At 48.3% G+C, this 19,893-nt stretch overlaps 1 protein-coding gene and 1 pseudogene across 2 annotated transcripts; both read left to right on the top strand.

Annotated features, from left to right (window-relative positions):
* The first annotated feature begins 440 nt into the window (after positions 1-440).
* LOC109882929 (relaxin-3) lies at positions 441-2,043 on the top strand. Of its 2 annotated transcripts, none has more exons than XM_020475012.2 (2): positions 441-929; positions 1,278-2,043. In XM_020475012.2, the coding sequence occupies exons 1-2, from the start codon at positions 752-754 to the stop codon at positions 1,571-1,573; spliced, it is 474 nt and encodes a 157-aa protein (XP_020330601.2). In that variant the 5' UTR covers positions 441-751; the 3' UTR covers positions 1,574-2,043. The 2 variants fall into 2 exon arrangements, with proteins under 2 accessions (XP_020330601.2, XP_020330600.2); XM_020475011.2 differs by having other exon boundaries at positions 454-938; positions 1,278-1,723.
* Positions 2,044-2,569: 526 nt separating this feature from the next.
* On the top strand, positions 2,570-19,161 carry LOC116353012 (transportin-2-like; annotated as a pseudogene).
* Positions 19,162-19,893: the final 732 nt, after the last annotated feature.

Genomic DNA, 19,893 nt, shown 5'->3' with positions numbered 1-19,893 from the left:
ACATGATAGATAGCAGGTTCCCGAAGTTGTGACACTGGAAGCAGCCAGGAAACACTGAAAGGTCGCTGACGATTAGATTAAAAGACTACACCTCTGATATGACCTTTTAACCAGGGACACCATTTTAATCGCAACCTCTTTCATTGGGACCATTGTTCTCCTAAAGGTCTCAGGTCTTAGTCATTTCTTATCTGGCTGTACTCTGAGGCCAAGGGGATGAGAGAGAGAGGGGGGAGACTTGGTCATAGTCATGGGTCTCGCCAAGTGGAACCCTATTCCCTATATAGTGCACTACTTTAGACCAGAGCCCATAGGAAATCCAATTGGCTGTGTTCAGAAGTTGTACACTACGAAGAAGACGAGGGTAAAGCTTCAATCAGCGGTGCTGGGCTGGGCTGGGCTCGCTATATAAGGGGTTCTGGGTCCGCCAAGAGAACCACACAGCACCACCGGGTGAGAGCGAAGGAGACACCGACAGAGACACACAGCACCACCGGGTGAGAGCGAAGGAGACACCGACAGAGACTCACAGCACCACCGGGTGAGAGCGAAGGAGACACCGACAGAGACACACAGAACCACCGGGTGAGAGCGAAGGAGACACCGACAGAGACACACAGAGACTCACCAAACCAAGACTCACCCAACCTTCACCAGACCACTGATCCACACCTGCAGCCGGGCTGTCACTTTCAAGGCTCTTTCTCTTGGACTCCTCTTTCCTCTCTCTCCCCATCTGTCGCTCCTGATCATGTGGAAGGCTGTGGTGTTGACGTTTGGCCTGTTGGTGGCGCTGGTGGGTATGGTGCAGGCTGCAGAGGGCCACGCTAACTCTATCTACGGTGTGAAGCTGTGCGGGAGAGAGTTTATACGGGCCGTCATCTTCACCTGCGGAGGATCGCGTTGGAGGAGAGGAGTGGGCGACGCCGGTGAGATGGGTGTGTGTCTGTGAGAGACGATGTGTATGTGTACCTGTGGCTGTGGTTGTGAATGTGTGGGATTGATTGTCTATGTGTGCCTGTGTGCCTGTGTGTGTGTGTGTGTGTGTCAGTCTCTCTTGTTGTGCATGTCTAAATGTCTGTCTGCCTACGTGTCTGTTTGACTGACCGACTACTCATCTGTCTGCTACTGTGGGATCAACCAGACTGAGATGTTTTCTCTCGTTCAGCACCATAGACTAATATCTAATATCAATCCTTGCAAGAGAACCAGTTGTTCCTGTAGCCATTTCTTTTCTATTAAGCATTCAAATCATTTTATTTTCCTCATCCTTCTAGGTGACATCTCCATTGACGAGGAGACTGAGGCCTACAGCCCATGGAGCTCCAACGCCATCCCCGGCCTCGCCAGCAAGCAGCGTCCAGGATTGGAGGCTCAGGGCTGGGCAGGCGAGGTCAGGGAGGGGGGCTCTGCCGCTGCTGTGTTCAGTCGTTTGGCCCGCTCGCCCATCTCAGAGGAAGTGCTAGAGGCGCTGCGCAGTGCGGACAGGAAGGGGCGGGATGTCGTGGTGGGCCTCTCCAACGCCTGCTGCAAGTGGGGCTGCAGCAAGAGCGAGATCAGCTCCCTCTGTTGAGCACTACCAACACCTCTCCTTTTCATCCCTCTGTTGAGCACTACCAACACCTCTCCTTTTCATCCCTCTGTTGAGCATCCCTCCCTCCTTCCCTCTAGCCCTCCATCCCTCCTTCCCTCTAGCCCTCCATCCCTCTAGCCCTCCATCCCTCCTTCCCTCCATCCCTCCTTCCCTCTAGCCCTCCATCCCTCCTTCCCTCCATCCCTCCTTCCCTCTAGCCCTCCATCCGTCCTTCCCTCCACTTTTCCATCCTTCCATTCCTCCTGCTTCTTCTCCTTCTCCTGGAACATTGTGTTGATCATTTAGGGTCTCCTGACTGTGAGGGTGTAAAAAGAAAAGGTTACAAGGCAACATGAGCAAAGACATTCTTTGACCCTGCATGTATTCTCCAACCTATGTCAGTATTATGAGCAGTTTTTGTGTGTTTAGTTACTGATATGACAGTCCAATAAAGTTGTGTTTTGAAAGTGGTAATGTGTTACTCTTCACTGACATTTCTGAATGACTCTTACTTGATGTATTACAGTATCTGAAAATATTTGACCACAAATACTTTATTTCTCAACAACACTAGACTAGATCAGGATTTCCCAAACTCAGCCCTGGCCCCCCCCTGGGTGCAAGTTTAGTTTTTTTCCCTAGCAGTACACAGCCGATTCAAATAACCAAAGCTTGATGATGAGTTGGTTATTTAAATCAGCTGTGTAGTCCTTAGGTTAAAACAAATAAATGAGTACCCAGGAAGGGCCCCAGGACCGAGGTTGGGAACCCTGGACGAGAGGACGGTTTTTGTTGTATCCACCTGCTGTTGTAACTTCCTCCTCTCGGTCTTTGGTGGTGGACTTTGACTGGCTGTCACGCACACCTGTTTAAAATATGATGACCCCAACAGACGATTCTATCCCGCTAGGCCCACATGGCATTAAAAAGTAGACGTTTATTCCATGCCATAAAATTGTCTTTTACACTGTCTATTCACTCACTGGTAAATGTAAATAGAAATTTGACTTTGATGAAAGATTGTCTATTATATTGACCTAATTGATTTTGCAGTGTAATCACGTGTGATGTGAACAGATCGGCGATTGGGCAAAACTAATCAAGCGTATGGAACGTTGAGCCATGTACGGAAGCCGAACAAGGACCTGCTGGTGGATTTTTGAATCTGACATGACAGCTATTTCTCACACAGAGCCAGAGCTACTTATCGTAACAGAAAGGGGGTTCGGGATTATCTCTTTGCTATAAAAACAAAGTGAGAGATCCAAACCCTTTGCTACTAAATACATCTGGATTGCATCTGCCATTCTGTAAATGCTCATTGCCACGGTACCGGTAGCTACTGCTAACAAAGCAATTACGGATCTGACAAATCGGTGCGACCAGGTAAAGGCTTTCTTTGGCGGCACTTTCAACATGAAGCTATTAGCTAGCTAGATGCCTAACTAACTAGCCAATTAACCAACGTTAGCCATGTAATATGTCATTGTGTTGTCTTTATCGTTTGCACTTGGCTAGCTAACAATGTCTACACTCGTTCATTTGTTAGATGTTTATGTAGTTAGCTAGCTAACGAGCTAATGTCACTTGCGGCGAAATACGAGGCCGTATCGGCCTACTTGCCCAAGCCGGCCAGGGTCTCCCTACTTTATTAGCTAGCAAAATTGCTAACTAGCGCAGCTAGCATGCAATGCGGAATGCTTGCGGAGGCAAAGCTAGATTAGGTAACGTTGGCTAGTTACGTATCGGGTTTATAATGGGGATTGATTACTACTAACAAACTAGTTAACGTTAGCTAGGTATCTAAATTACTTTGTCAACGTCCGTTGATGTGCTATTTGTTTTGGTCCCAGGTCGGTTGGGAAGGTAGTCCTGATGCTGGTGATTAGAATGCGTTCTTTACATTCTGACCCTTGACTGACGCGTTCTATTCTTTACTCTGCGTTCTGATGTGATGTTGGGCTAGAGAGACAACTCTGTTTGTGATGTTGGGCTAGAGAGACAACTCTGCTTGTGATGTGATGTTGGGCTAGAGACAACTCTGCTTGTGATGTTGGGCTAGAGAGACAACTCTGCTTGTGATGTGATGTTGGGCTAGAGACAACTCTGCTTGTGATGTTGGGCTAGAGAGACAACTCTGCTTGTGATGTTGGGCTAGAGACAACTCTGCTTGTGATGTGATGTTGGGCTAGAGACAACTCTGCTTGTGATGTTGGGCTAGAGACAACTCTGCTTGTGATGTGATGTTGGGCTAGAGACAACTCTGCTTGTGATGTGATGTTGGGCTAGAGACAACTCTGCTTGTGATGTTGGGCTAGAGAGACAACTCTGCTTGTGATGTGATGTTGGGCTAGAGACAACTCTGCTTGTGATGTGATGTTGGGCTAGAGACAACTCTGCTTGTGATGTTGGGCTAGAGAGACAACTCTGCTTGTGATGTGATGTTGGGCTAGAGACAACTCTGCTTGTGATGTGATGTTGGGCTAGAGACAACTCTGCTTGTGATGTTGGGCTAGAGACAACTCTGCTTGTGATGTTGGGCTAGAGAGACAACTCTGCTTGTGATGTGATGTTGGGCTAGAGACAACTCTGCTTGTGATGTTGGGCTAGAGAGACAACTCTGCTTGTGATGTGATGTTGGGCTAGAGACAACTCCGCTTGTGATGTTGGGCTAGAGACAACTCTGCTTGTGATGTTGGGCTAGAGACAACTCTGCTTGTGATGTTGGGCTAGAGAGACAACTCCGCTTGTGATGTGATGTTGGGCTAGAGAGACAACTCTGCTTGTGATGTGATGTTGGGCTAGAGACAACTCTGCTTGTGATGTTGGGCTAGAGAGACAACTCTGCTTGTGATGTTGGGCTAGAGACAACTCTGCTTGTGATGTTGGGCTAGAGAGAACTCTGCTTGTGATGTTGGGCTAGAGACAACTCTGCTTGTGATGTGATGTTGGGCTAGAGACAACTCTGCTTGTGATGTTGGGCTAGAGACCACTCTGCTTGTGATGTGATGTTGGGCTAGAGACAACTCTGCTTGTGATGTTGGGCTAGAGACAACTCTGCTTGTGATGTTGGGCTAGAGACAACTCTGCTTGTGATGTTGGGCTAGAGACAACTCTGCTTGTGATGTTGGGCTAGAGACAACTCTGCTTGTGATGTTGGGCTAGAGACAACTCTGCTTGTGATGTTGGGCTAGAGACAACTCTGCTTGTGATGTAGGGCTAGAGCAACAACTCTGCTTGTGATGTTGGGCTAGAGCGACAACTTTGCTTGTGATGTTGGGCTAGAGCGACAACTCTGCTTGTGATGTTGGGCTAGAGAGACAACTCTGCTTGTGATGTTTGGCTAGAGAGACAACTCTGCTTGTGATGTTTGGCTAGAGAGACAACTCTACTTGTGATGTTGGGCTAGAGAGACAACTCTGCTTGTGATGTTGGGCTAGAGAGACAACTCTGCTTGTGATGTTTGGCTAGAGAGACAACTCTGCTTGTGACAGCGACACTAGTAGCAACAGAACTATGTAGCCGGCGGAGGCTGTAAGGAAAATGTAGAGAAACATTCAAGTCACTCTTTCTCTCTGTGTGTGTGTGTGTAGGATGGAGTGGCAGCCGGATGAACAGGGTTTGCAGCAGGTGCTTCAGCTGCTGAAGGACTCCCAGTCTCCGGACACAGCCACACAGAGAGCTGTGCAGGAAGTATCCTCTCAAACACACAGCAGTGTGTCTGCGTACGAGGCAGAGAGGCTGTGTGATTGTCTTCCATATTCCATAATGTGTCTCATCGGGGTGTGAGTGAAAGATACGTCATGAATGTGTGCGGGATTGTTGTTGATTTGTCATGTTGATTGTTTTGTCAGTGAAGGGGTGTTCCTTAACAGTGTGTAGAAACTGGAACAGCTCAACCAGTTCCCAGACTTCAATAACTATCTCATCTTCGTCCTTACAAGCCTCAAATCAGAAGGTAAGTGTGTGTGTGTAAGATCTATATAAAATGGTTGCTAGCATTAGTCAGTGGTTACTAATCGTTCCCTCTTTCCTTTCAAACCACCCCCTTCTCTGTAGATGAGCCGACCCGTTCTCTAAGTGGTCTCATATTGAAGAACAATGTGAAGGCCCATTACCAGAACTTTCCTCCTCTGGTCGCTGACTTCATCAAGAGGGAATGTCTCAACAACATCGGAGATCCCTCGCCCCTCATCAGAGCAACCATAGGTAAGAGAGAGAGAGAGTGTGTGTGTGTGTGTGTGTGTGTGTGCTGCAAAGTGAGTCAGGATGTGTGGGTGGTTGAGCCTTTGCAGGTACTGGTGTCAGTCTGTGGGGGAGTATGCGTTAATCAGCAAGCTGAAGTGTGTGTGTGTATTCAACTTTCAGTTTCAGGTTTTAATGTCACATACAGTGAAATTCCTTCTGCAGCTCTAAACCCATCAATGCAGTAATCAATAGTAGTACTAAGAATAACAAGGAAGAACAGAAATACACAATAAATAATGTTAGTGTGTGTATGTGTGTGTGTGCCTATTAGTTAGTGTGTGTATGTGCCTATTAGTTAGTGTGTGTGTGTGTGCCTATTAGTTAGTGTGTGTGTGTGTGCCTATTAGTTAGTGTGTGTGTGTGTGTGCCTATTAGTTAGTGTGTGTGTGCCTATTAGTTAGTGTGTGTGTGTGTGCCTATTAGTTAGTGTGTGTGTGCCTATTAGTTAGTGTGTGTGTGTGTGCCTATTAGTTAGTGTGTGTGTGTGTGCCTATTAGTTAGTGTGTGTGTGTGTGCCTATTAGTTAGTGTGTGTGTGTGTGCCTATTAGTTAGTGTGTGTGTGTGCCTATTAGTTAGTGTGTGTATGTGCCTATTAGTTAGTGTGTGTATGTGCCTATTAGTTAGTGTGTGTATGTGCCTATTAGTTAGTGTGTGTGCCTATTAGTTAGTGTGTGTGCCTATTAGTTAGTGTGTGTGCCTATTAGTTAGTGTGTGTGTGTGCCTATTAGTTCGTGTGTGTGTGTGCCTATTAGTTAGTTAGTGTGTGTGTGTGTGTGTGTGTGCCTATTAGTTAGTGTGTGTGTGTGCCTATTAGTTAGTGTGTGTGCCTATTAGTTAGTGTGTGTGTGTGCCTATTAGTTAGTTAGTGTGTGTGTGTGTGTGTGTGTGTGCCTATTAGTTAGTGTGTGTGTGTGCCTATTAGTTAGTGTGTGTGTGTGCCTATTAGTTAGTGTGTGTGCCTATTAGTTAGTGTGTGTGTGTGCCTATTAGTTAGTGTGTGTGTGTGCCTATTAGTTAGTTAGTGTGTGTGTGTGTGTGTGTGTGCCTATTAGTTAGTGTGTGTGTGTGCCTATTAGTTAGTGTGTGTATGTGCCTATTAGTTAGTGTGTGTATGTGCCTATTAGTTAGTGTGTGTATGTGCCTATTAGTTAGTGTGTGTATGTGCCTATTAGTTAGTGTGTGTATGTGCCTATTAGTTAGTGTGTGTATGTGCCTATTAGTTAGTGTGTGTATGTGCCTATTAGTTAGTGTATGTGCCTATTAGTTAGTGTGTGTGCCTATTAGTTAGTGTGTGTGCCTATTAGTTAGTGTGTGTGTGTGCCTATTAGTTAGTGTGTGTGTGTGCCTATTAGTTAGTGTGTGTGTGTGCCTATTAGTTAGTTAGTGTGTGTGTGTGTGTGTGTGCCTATTAGTTAGTGTGTGTGTGTGCCTATTAGTTAGTGTGTGTGTGTGCCTATTAGTTAGTGTGTGTGTGTGCCTATTAGTTAGTGTGTGTGTGTGCCTATTAGTTAGTGTGTGTGTGTGCCTATTAGTTAGTGTGTGTGTGTGCCTATTAGTTAGTGTGTGTGCCTATTAGTTTGTGTGTGTGTGTGCCTATTAGTTTGTGTGTGTGTGCCTATTAGTTAGTGTGTGTGTGTGTGCCTATTAGTTAGTGTGTGTGTGTGTGCCTATTAGTTAGTGTGTGTGTGTGTGCCTATTAGTTAGTGTGTGTGTGTGTGCCTATTAGTTAGTGTGTGTGTGTGTGCCTATTAGTTTGTGTGTGTGTGTGTGCCTATTAGTTAGTGTGTGTGTGTGTGCCTATTAGTTAGTGTGTGTGTGTGTGCCTATTAGTTAGTGTGTGTGTGTGTGCCTATTAGTTAGTGTGTGTGTGTGTGTGCCTATTAGTTAGTGTGTGTGTGTGTGTGCCTATTAGTTAGTGTGTGTGTGTGCCTATTAGTTAGTGTGTGTGTGTGTGTGTGTGCCTATTAGTTAGTGTGTGTGTGTGTGTGTGTGCCTATTAGTTAGTGTGTGTAACCCTCTGCCTCCTGTCTCTCAGGCATCTTGATAACAACCATAGCATCTAAAGGAGAGCTGCAGACATGGCCTGAACTCCTCCCTCAACTCTGTAACCTGCTCAACTCTGAAGACTACAATACCTGCGAGGTCACACACACACACGCTCCCATCTAATCTTTTGATTGTTCACAAAGGGCTTATGTTTAACTTTCTCTGTGCGTTTGCGTGCAGGGTTCTTTCGGAGCACTGCAGAAGATCTGTGAGGATTCTTCAGAGCTGTTGGACAGCGATGCTCTCAACAGACCCCTGAACATCATGATCCCTAAGTTCCTACAGTTCTTTAAACACTGCAGCCCAAAGATCAGGTCTGTCTCTCTGTCTGTCTCTCTGTCTGTCTCTCTGTCTGTCTCTCTGTCTGTCTCTCTGTCTGTCTCTCTGTCTGTCTCTCTGTCTGTCTCTCTGTCTGTCTCTCTGTCGCTCTGTCTCTGTCACCCAGATCAGGTCTGTGCTCATTCTTTCCTTCTGTCTGCCTGTCTGTCTGTCAATGTCTCTCGCTGTCTGCCTGTCTCTCGCTCCATGCTCCCTCCCTGACAAGTAGTTGATCTTAAGGCAGCTATTGAATGCAACCAACTTTCTGCTCTCTCTCCCCCTCCCTCCTCCAGGTCTCATGCCATAGCGTGTGTGAATCAGTTCATCAGCAGTAGAGCCCAGGCTCTGATGGATCACATCGACACCTTCATCGAGGTGAGACAGGGGTTGTGACTAAAATGGCACCCTAGTTCCTATATAGTGCACTACTTTAGACCAGAGCCCTAGTTCCTATATAGTGCACTACATTAGACCAGAGCCCTAGTTCCTATATAGTGCACTACTTTAGACCAAATTATTTTACAAATAAAATATATATATATTTTAAAAATTGGCCACAATCGGTGTCCAAAAATACTGATTACTGATTGTTATGAAAACTTGAAATCTAGTCCCTATATAGTGCACTACTTTAGACCAGAGCCCTAGTCCCTATATAGTGCACTACTTTAGACCAGAGCCCTAGTCCCTATATAGTGCACTACTTTAGACCAGAGCCCTAGTCCCTATATAGTGCACTACTTTAGACCAGAGCCCTATTCCCTATATAGTGCACTACTTTAGACCAGAGCCCTAGTGCCTATATAGTGCACTACTTTAGACCAGAGCCCTAGTCCCTATATAGTGCACTACATTAGACCAGAGCCCTAGTCCCTATATAGTGCACTACATTAGACCAGAGCCCTATTCCCTATATAGTGCACTACATTAGACCAGAGCCCTAGTCCCTATATAGTGCACTACTTTAGACCAGAGCCCTATTCCCTATATAGTGCACTACTTTAGACCAGAGCCCTAGTCCCTATATAGTGCACTATATTAGACCAGAGCCCTATTCCCTATATAGTGCACTACATTAGACCAGAGCCCTAGTCCCTATATAGTGCACTACATTAGACCAGAGCCCTATTCCCTATATAGTGCACTACATTAGACCAGAGCCCTATTCCCTATATAGTGCACTACATTAGACCAGAGCCCTAGTCCCTATATAGTGCACTACATTAGACCAGAGTCCTATTCCCTATATAGTGCACTACTTTAGACCAGAGCCCTAGTCCCTATATAGTGCACTACTTTAGACCAGAGCCCTAGTGCCTATATAGTGCACTACTTTAGACCAGAGCCCTAGTGCCTATATCAAATCAAATCAAATCAAATGTTATTTGTCACATACACATGGTTAGCAGATGTTAATGCGAGTGTAGCGAAATGCTTGTGCTTCTAGTTCCGACAGTGCAGTAATAATCCAACAAGTAATCTAACTAACAATTCCAAAACTACTGTCTTATACACACAAGTGTAAGGGGATAAAGAATATGTACATAAAGATATATGAATGAGTGATGGTACAGAGCAGCATAGGCAAGATACAGTAGATGATATCGAGTACAGTATATACAAATGAGATGAGTATGTAAACCAAGTGGCATAGTTAAAGTGGCTAGTGATACATGTATTACATAAGGATGCAGTCGATGATATAGAGTACAGTATCTACGTATGCATATGAGATGAATAATGTAGGGTAAGTAACATTATATAAGGTAGCATTGTTTAAAGTGGCTAGTGATATATTTACATCATTTCCCATCAATTCCCATGATTAAAGTGGCTGGAGTAGAGTCAGTGGCATTGACAGTGTGTTGGCAGTAGCCACTCAATGTTAGTGGTGGCTGTTTAACAGTCTGATGGCCTTGAGATAGAAGCTGTTTTTCAGTCTCTCGGTCCCAGCTTTGATGCACCTGTACTGACCTCGCCTTCTGGATGACAGCGGGGTGAACAGGCAGTGGCTCGGGTGGTTGTTGTCCTTGATGATCTTTATGGCCTTCCTGTAGCATCGGGTGGTGTAGGTGTCCTGGAGGGCAGGTAGTTTGCCCCCGGTGATGCGTTGTGCAGACCTCACTACCCTCTGGAGAGCCTTACGGTTGAGGGCGGTGCAGTTGCCATACCAGGCGGTGATACAGCCCCCCAGGATGCTCTCGATTGTGCATCTGTAGAAGTTTGTGAGTGCTTTTGGTGACAAGCCGAATTTCTTCAGCCTCCTGAGGTTGAAGAGGCGCTGCTGCGCCTTCCTCACGATGCTGTCTGTGTGAGTGGACCAATTCAGTTTGTCTGTGATGTGTATGCCGAGGAACTTAAAACTTGCTACCCTCTCCACTACTGTTCCATCGATGTGGATGGGGGGGGGTGTTCCCTCTGCTGTTTCCTGAAGTCCACAATCATCTCCTTAGTTTTGTTGACGTTGAGTGTGAGGTTATTTTCCTGACACCACACTCCGAGGGCCCTCATCTCCTCCCTGTAGGCCGTCTCGTCGTTGTTGGTAATCAAGCCTACCACTGTTGTGTCGTCCGCAAACTTGATGATTGAGTTGGAGGCGTGCGTGGCCACGCAGTCGTGGGTGAACAGGGAGTACAGGAGAGGGCTCAGAACGCACCCTTGTGGGGCCCCAGTGTTGAGGATCAGCGGGGATGAGATGTTGTTGCCTACCCTCACCACCTGGGGGCGGCCCGTCAGGAAGTCCAGTACCCAGTTGCACAGGGCGGTGTCGAGACCCAGGGTCTCGAGCTTGATGACGAGCTTGGAGGGTACTATGGTGTTGAATGCCGAGCTGTAGTCGATGAACAGCATTCTCACATAGGTATTCCTCTTGTCCAGATGGGTTAGGGCAGTGTGCAGTGTGGTTGAGATTGCATCGTCTGTGGACCTATTTGGGCGGTAAGCAAATTGGAGTGGGTCAAGGGTGTCAGGTAGGGTGGAGGTGATATGGTCCTTGACTAGTCTCTCAAAGCACTTCATGATGACGGATGTGAGTGCTACGGGACGGTAGTCGTTTAGCTCAGTTACCTTAGCTTTCTTGGGAACAGGAACAATGGTGGCCCTCTTGAAGCATGTGGGAACAGCAGACTGGTATAGGGATTGGTTGAATATGTCCGTAAACACACCGGCCAGCTGGTCTGCGCATGCTCTGAGGGCGCGGCTGGGGATGCCGTCTGGGCCTGCAGCCTTGCGAGGGTTAACACGTTTAAATGTCTTACTCACTTCAGCTGCAGTGAAGGAGAGACCGCATGTTTTCGTTGCAGGCCGTGTCAGTGGCACTGTATTGTCCTCAAAGCGGGCAAAAAAGTTGTTTAGTCTGCCTGGGAGCAAGACATCCTGGTCCGTGACTGGGCTGGGTTTCTTCCTGTAGTCCGTGATTGACTGTAGACCCTGCCACATGCCTCTTGTGTCTGAGCCGTTGAATTGAGATTCTACTTTGTCTCTGTACTGGCGCTTAGCTTGTTTGATAGCCTTGCGGAGGGAATAGCTGCACTGTTTGTATTCAGTCATGTTACCAGACACATTGCCCTGATTAAAAGCAGTGGTTCGCGCCTTCAGTTCCACACGAATGCTGCCATCAATCCACGGTTTCTGGTTGGGGAATGTTTTAATCGTTGCTATGGGAACGACATCTTCAACGCACGTTCTAATGAACTCGCACACCGAATCAGCGTATTCGTCAATGTTGTTGGCTGACGCAATACGAAACATCTCCCAGTCCACGTGATGGAAGCAGTCTTGGAGTGTGGAGTCAGCTTGGTCGGACCAGCGTTGGACAGACCTCAGCGTGGGAGCTTCTTGTTTTAGTTTCTGTCTGTAGGCAGGGATCAACAAAATGGAGTCGTGGTCAGCTTTTCCGAAAGGGGGGCGGGGCAGGGCCTTATATGCGTCGCGGAAGTTAGAGTAACAATGATCCAGGGTCTTTCCACCCCTGGTTGCGCAATCGATATGCTGATAAAATTTAGGGAGTCTTGTTTTCAGATTAGCCTTGTTAAAATCCCCAGCTACAATGAATGCAGCCTCCGGATAAATCGTTTCCAGTTTGCAGAGAGTTAAATAAAGTTCGTTCAGAGCCATCGATGTGTCTGCTTGGGGGGGGATATATACGGCTGTGATTATAATCGAAGAGAATTCTCTTGGTAGATAATGCGGTCTACATTTGATTGTGAGGAATTCTAAATCAGGTGAACAGAAGGATTTGAGTTCCTGTATGTTTCTTTCATCACACCATGTCACGTTGGCCATAAGGCATACGCCCCCGCCCCTCTTCTTACCAGAAAGATGTTCGTTTCTGTCCGCGCGATGCGTGGAGAAACCCGCTGGCTGCACCGCTTCGGATTGCGTCTCTCCAGTGAGCCACGTTTCCGTGAAGCAGAGAACGTTACAGTCTCTGATGTCCCTCTGGAATGCTACCCTTGCTCGGATTTCATCAACCTTGTTGTCAAGAGACTGGACATTGGCAAGAAGAATGCTAGGGAGTGGTGCACGATGTGCCCGTCTCCGGAGTCTGACCAGAAGACCGCTTCGTTTCCCTCTTTTTCTGAGTCGTTTTTTTGGGTCGCTGCATGGGAACCATCCCGTGGCACTGGTTGTAAGGCAGAACACAGGATCCGCATCGCGAAAAACATATTCTTGGTCGTACTGGTGGTGAGTTGACGCTGATCTTATATTCAGTAGTTCTTCTCGGCTGTATGTGATGAAACCTAAGATGACCTGGGGTACTAGTGTAAGAAATAACACGTAAAAAAACAAAAAAACTGCATAGTTTCCTAGGAACGTGAAGCGAGGCGGCCATCTCTGTCGGCGCCGGAAGTCCAGAGCCCTATTCCCTATATAGTGCACTACTTTAGACCAGAGCCCCAGTCCCTATATAGTGCACTATATTAGACCAGAGCCCTATTCCCTATATAGTGCACTACATTAGACCAGAGCCCTAGTCCCTATATAGTGCACTACATTAGACCAGAGCCCTATTCCCTATATAGTGCACTACATTAGACCAGAGCCCTATTCCCTATATAGTGCACTACATTAGACCAGAGCCCTATTCCCTATATAGTGCACTACATTAGACCAGAGCCCTAGTCCCTATATAGTGCACTACATTAGACCAGAGCCCTAGTCCCTATATAGTGCCCTACATTAGACCAGAGCCCTATACTCTATATAGTGCACTACATTAGACCAGAGCCCTAGTCCCTATATAGTGCACTACATTAGACCAGAGCCCTAGTCCCTATATAGTGCACTACATTAGACCAGAGCCCTAGTCCCTATATAGTGCACTACATTAGACCAGAGCCCTAGTCCCTATATAGTGCACTACATTAGACCAGAGCCCTAGTCCCTATATAGTGCACTACATTAGACCAGAGCCCTAGTCCCTATATAGTGTACTACTTTTGACCAGAGGCCTAGTCCCTATATAGGGCACTACTTTTGACCAGAGCCCTAGTCCCTATATAGGACACTACTTTTGACCAGAGCCCTAGTCCCTATATAGTACACTACTTTTGACCGTGGTCTGTCTGGGTTGAATCCATCGTACAGACGTGATGTACTGTCACTGTTGAAAATGTTTATTATAAAGAACCCCACCCCCCTTCTCTCTCTCCAGAGTCTAAATGTTTATTATAACGACCCCCCCCCCTCTCTCCAGAGTCTAAATGTTTTTATAACGACCCCCCCCCCCTCTCTCCAGAGTCTAAATGTTTATTATAACGACCCCCCCCTCTCTCTCTCCAGAGTCTAAATGTTTATTATAACGCCCCCCCCCTCTCTCCAGAGTCTAAATGTTTATTATAACGCCCCCCCCCTCTCTCCAGAGTCTAAATGTTTATTATAACGCCCCCCCCCCCTCTCTCCAGAGTCTAAATGTTTATTATAACGCCCCCCCCCCTCTCTCCAGAGTCTAAATGTTTATTATAACGCCCCCCCCCCCTCTCTCCAGAGTCTAAATGTTTATTATAACGCCCCCCCCCCCTCTCTCCAGAGTCTAAATGTTTATTATAACGCCCCCCCCCCCCTCTCTCCAGAGTCTGTTTGCTCTAGCGGGGGATGAGGACTGTGAGGTGAGGAAGAACGTGTGTAGAGCTCTGGTCATGCTGCTGGAGGTCCGGATAGACCGACTCATACCACACATGCACAGCATCATACAGGTACCACCTACGAACTCTGACCTCTAACCCTATGACCTCATACCACACATGCACAGCATCGTACAGGTACCACCGACGAACTCTGACCTATGACCTCATACCACACATGCACAGCATCGTACAGGTACCACCTACGAACTCTGACCTCTAACCCTATGACCTCATACCACACATGCACAGCATTGTACAGGTACCACCGACGAACTCTGACCTCTAACCCTATGACCTCATACCACATGCACAGCATCATACAGGTACCACCTACAACCCCTGACCCCATGACCCTGTGCACTTTTGACCTTCCTCAGACACTCATTCATCACTCATGTTCCATGTGTTTTTGTAAACCTTCTACACTCAATCTGTTCTGCTATTTCTCTCTCTCTATTCTTATGGCCCCATACCTCTTTTCCATATTGCCTTCTGTTTCTATAAGAGATCTCTCTCTCCTCCCCAGTACATGCTCCAGCGTACCCAGGACCCAGATGAGAATGTCAGTCTGGAGGCCTGTGAGTTCTGGCTCACCCTGGCTGAGCAGCCCGTCTGCAAGGAGGCCCTGTCTGGGCACCTGGTCCAGTAAGTACACACCCGCCCGCCCACGGGGGCAGTGACACGCCCACACTCAAATACACACACTCATGGACGGACACACATCACACACACACTCAGACACACACACTCAGACACACACACTCAGACACACACACTCAGACACACACATTCAAACACACACACTCAAATACACACACTCAAATACACACACTCAAATACACACACTCATGGACGGACACACATCAGACACACAGACGAAGTGATGGCTGTGTGAGTTTTTAGTAGGGGTGTAGCTGGATAAAGAGGACTAGTGTGGTTATCACCATCTCTCCTGTCTCTCTCCAGACTCATCCCTATCCTGGTGAATGGGATGAAGTACTCTGAGATAGACATCATCCTCCTAAAGGTGAGTCAGTGTGAGTCAGTGTGAGTGATTGTGTGAGTCAACTAGAGAGACTAATGACTTAACGTCCCCCCCCCAGGGAGATGTAGAGGAGGAGGACGACACCGTACCAGACAGTGAGCAGGACATCAAGCCTCGCTTCCACAAGTCACGCACTGTCACCCTGCAACACGAGGGAGGAGAGGGGGAGGAGGGGGAGGACCACGACGATGACGATGACGACGATGACACGCTCTCCGACTGGAACCTGCGTGAGTGGTTGAGGGTTTGCGTGACAGCTCAGCTGACCAATCAGAGCCGGGGAAATGGGATTGGCAGCCAGTCTTTAGTGTTTGTCCCGCCAAGAGAGAAGATTTAGGGCCAGTTTTTCCAGTTCTCAGTTGATGTTACTGATTACCCATGAAGATACACACACACACACCTGGTCTAAATCAGTCACTGTTTAATTAGTGGTGTAGGAAGTGTTGTAACCTCTTTCTCTCTCTGTCTCTATTTCTCTCTCTCTCTCTCTCTCTCTCTCTCTCTCTCTGTTTCTCTCTCTCTCTCTGTTTCTCTCTCTGTCTCTCTCTCTCTCTCTCTCTCTCTCTCTCTCTCTCTCTCTCTCTCTCTCTCTCTCTGTTTCTCTCTCTGTCTCTGTTCTCTCTCTCTCTCTCTCTGTTTCTCTCTCTGTCTCTGTTTCTCTCTCTCTCTCTCTCTCTGTTTCTCTCTCTCTCTCTCTCGTTTCTCTCTCTCTCTTTTTCTCTCTCTCTCTGTTTCTCTCTCTCTCTCTCTCTCTCTCTCTCTCTCTCTGTCTCTCTCTCTGTCTCTCTATTTCTCTCTCTGTCTCTCTATTTCTCTCTCTGTCTCTCTGTTTCTCTCTCTGTCTCTCTGCCTCTCTCTCTAACAGGGAAGTGTTGTAACCTCTGTTTCTCTAACAGGGAAGTGTTTGTAACCTCTGTTTCTCTGCTTCTCTCTCTAACAGGGAAGTGTTGTAACCTCTGTCTCCTAACAGGGAAGTGTTGTAACCTCTGTTTCTCTAACAGGGAAGTGTTGTAACCTCTGTCTCTCTCTAACAGGGAAGTGTTGTAACCTCTGTCTCTCTCTAACAGGGAAGTGTTGTAACCTCTGTCTCTCTCTAACAGGGAAGTGTTGTAACCTCTGTCTCTCTCTAACAGGGAAGTGTTGGAACCTCTGTCTCTCTCTAACAGGGAAGTGTTGGAACCTCTGTCTCTCTCTAACAGGGAAGTGTTGGAACCTCTGTCTCTCTCTCTCTAACAGGGAAGTGTTGGAACCTCTGTCTCTCTCTCTCTAACAGGGAAGTGTTGGAACCTCTGTCTCTCTCTCTCTAACAGGGAAGTGTTGGAACCTCTGTCTCTCTCTCTCTAACAGGGAAGTGTTGGAACCTCTGTTTCTCTCACAAGGAAGTGTTGGAACCTCTGTCTCTCTAACAGGGAAGTGTTGGAACCTCTGTCTCTCTAACAGGGAAGTGTTGGAACCTCTGTTTCTCTCTCTAACAGGGAAGTGTTGTAACCTCTGTCTCTCTCTCTAACAGGGAAGTGTTGTAACCTCTGTCTCTCTAACAGGGAAGTGTTCAGCGGCCAGCGTTAGACGTGTTGGCTAACGTGTTTCGTGATGAGCTCCTCCCCCACCTGCTGCCCCTGCTGAAGGGCCTGTTGTTCCACCCAGACTGGTCGTCAAGGAGTCTGGAATACTGGTGCTGGGGGCTATCGCTGAGGGTAACCCCCGACCTCCTCTATCCCCCGACCTCCTCTATCCCCCGACCTCCTCTATCCCCCGACCTCCTCTATCCCCTGACCTCCTCTATCCCCTGACCTCTATCCTTTCTTATTTTCTAAATGGAACTGAAAGCATGTGAGTCACACCCCCCTCCTCTCTCCTCAGGTTGTATGCAGGGCATGGTTCCCTACCTACCAGAGTTGATGCCTCACCTCATCCAGTGTCTCTGTGATAAGAAGGCCCTGGTGCGCTCCATCGCCTGCTGGACCCTGTCCCGCTACGCCCACTGGGTGGTCAGCCAGCCCCCCGACTCCCACCTCAAACCCCTCATGACTGAACTCCTCAAGAGGATCCTGGACGGGAACAAGAGGGTTCAGGAGGCCGCCTGCAGGTGTGGGGCGGGAGCGGCTGGTGGGGAGGGTGTGTGAGGTGGGGGTGTGTGTGTGGGGGGAGAGTGGTGGGTGTGTGTGTGGGGGGGGGGGAGTTTTTTTTGGGAGAGAATAAAGATGTTGAACTGGAATTCAAGGTCTTGATGAGATACGGCAATGAATTAATGTTTCCTGCTCCTCGCCCTCTGCCCCCTCCCCTTTCTCTCCTCCTTCCTCTCTCCTCCTCCCTCTCTCCCCCTCTCAGTGCGTTTGCCACCCTAGAGGAGGAGGCCTGTACAGAGCTGGTTCCCTATCTGAGCTTCATTCTGGATACTCTGGTCTTCGCCTTTGGAAAATACCAACACAAGAACCTGCTCATACTGTACGACGCCATAGGAACACTGGCGGACTCCGTAGGACACCACCTCAACCAACCGGTTAGTAGGTAGTTAGGCTAGTTAAACACCCCTTCTAGTTGCCCTCAGTTTCCCATTCGGAGGGCGGCGGTTGGTTTTCGGGAGGGCGGCGGTTGGTTTTCGGGAGGGCGGCGGTTGGTTTTCGGGAGGGCGGCGGTTGGTTTTCGGGAGGGCGGCGGTTGGTTTTCGGGAGGGCGGCGGTTGGTTTTCGGCTCTGTTGTTTTACAAGTTTTAACCATATCTCCCCCCCCCCCCCCCCCCCCCACCTGTCTCTCTCCCCCCGTCTCTCTCCTCCCCCCCACCCCTCCCTCTCTCTCCTCCCCGTCTCTCTCCTCCCCACCCCTCCCCTCTCTCTCCTCCCCGTCTCTCTCCTCCCCCCCACCCTCGTCTCTCTCTCCTCTAGGAGTACATAGAGAAGCTGATGCCTCCTCTCATCGCCAAGTGGAATGAGTTGAAGGATGAAGACAAGGACCTGTTTCCTCTGTTAGAGTGTCTGTCCTCTGTAGCTACAGCCCTCCAGAGTGGCTTCCTGCCCTACTGTGAACCAGTCTACCAGCGCTGTGTTACACTGGTGCAGAAAACACTGGCTCAGGCTATGGTGAGATGCACGCACGCACACAAAACACGCCCCAAACCGTTATTCTTCATCCACCAAACTTTACAGTTATCACTATGCATCCTATGATGGCGCCATTTTTGAAAGTCTCTGAGCTCTTCAGTAAGGCCTGCACCTGTCAGCAACGGGCTGAAATGTCCAGATCCACTCATACCTTTTGTATATATAATGTCTAAGACACACAGTTATCAGTGATTTTAAAGATTCAGTGGTTTTTGATCTTAACTCTCTCTCCCTCACCTCCCCCCAGATGTACAGCCAGCAGCCGGACCAGTACGAAGCTCCTGATAAGGACTTTATGATCGTGGCCCTGGACCTCCTCAGTGGTCTGGCTGAGGGCCTGGGGGGCCACGTTGATCAGCTAGTGTCCCGGAGCAACATCATGACACTACTGTTTCAGTGCATGCAGGTACGGAGTGTGTGTGTGTGGGGGGAGGAGGGGGGGGTTCAGTGTTAACTCTACATATGTGTGAATGACCGTTTGGTGACCACTGACCGAGACAATCTCCAAGGCATTCCTAGTCCATCTCTAAACATTTCTATAAAAACCTTGTATTCCTACTTTTATTCTGTCTCACGCTGTTGACAGGAGGTGCACTTGTTTCAGCTGCCCTGCGCACCGGGGAGGCCAAGGGTTCCCATTTTGAACCATTTCATGTGTCTGAAGGCACAAACTCTGCCTTCTCAGCGTGCCCGAAGAGCAAATCAAGTGCCCCTATAGCTTACCGTCGGCCAACCGGATTGATCAGAACACCATGTCTCATAGTAACATGAATTTGTGCGCGTGTCAGAAATAATGCAATGTAATAATGCAATGTAATAATGCAATGTAATAATGCAATGTGACTCGAGTTTCTCCATCAGCTGGAAGACGGTGTCCCTTTTTTGTCAGTCTTAGTGGAGGGGGTAGGCTGAGGGAGGGGGCATGCTGAGGGACGGTCAGTCTTAGTGGAGGGGGCAGGCTGAGGTAGGGGGGCAGGCTGAGGGACGGACAGTCTTAGTGGAGGGGGCAGGCTGAGGGGAGGGGGCAGGCTGACGGACGGTCAGTCTTAGTGGAGGGGGCAGGCTGAGGGACGGTCAGTCTTAGTGGCGGGGGCAGGCTGAGGGACGGTCAGTCTTAGTGGAGGGGGCAGGCTGAGGGACGGTCAGTCTTAGTGGAGGGGGCAGGCTGAGGACGGTCAGTCTTAGTGGAGGGGGCAGGCTGAGGGACGCCAGTCTTAGTGGAGGGGGCAGGCTGAGGGACGGTCAGTCTTAGTGGAGGGGGCAGGCTGAGGGGCAGTCAGGCTGAGGACGGTCAGTGACCAAGATGCAGGCCAGTCAGTCCAGTAGATAAAGAACACATCATGTCAGTTTAATGTCACTCAGCTGGGCCTCATAAGATACACAACTGATGTTTGTACCAGTGGATCATTATAGTTCTGAAATGGTCTGAGTAGAAC

This window comes from Oncorhynchus kisutch, unplaced genomic scaffold (genome assembly GCF_002021735.2).
Source record: "Oncorhynchus kisutch isolate 150728-3 unplaced genomic scaffold, Okis_V2 scaffold886, whole genome shotgun sequence".
NCBI classification, from domain to species: domain Eukaryota; kingdom Metazoa; phylum Chordata; class Actinopteri; order Salmoniformes; family Salmonidae; genus Oncorhynchus; species Oncorhynchus kisutch.
The sequence above is the reverse complement of the archived record's forward strand: the minus strand, read 5'-3'. Positions and strand labels throughout refer to the sequence as shown.

Bases quoted from the DNA above. Each gene is read 5' to 3' on its own strand.
- LOC109882929 (XM_020475011.2), top strand. From the start codon at position 752: ATGTGGAAGGCTGTGGTGTTGACGTTTGGCCTGTTGGTGGCGCTGGTG. The intron at 939-1,277 runs GTGTGTGTCTGT...TCATCCTTCTAG, and splicing joins GGGCGACGCCGGTGAGATGG to GTGACATCTCCATTGACGAG.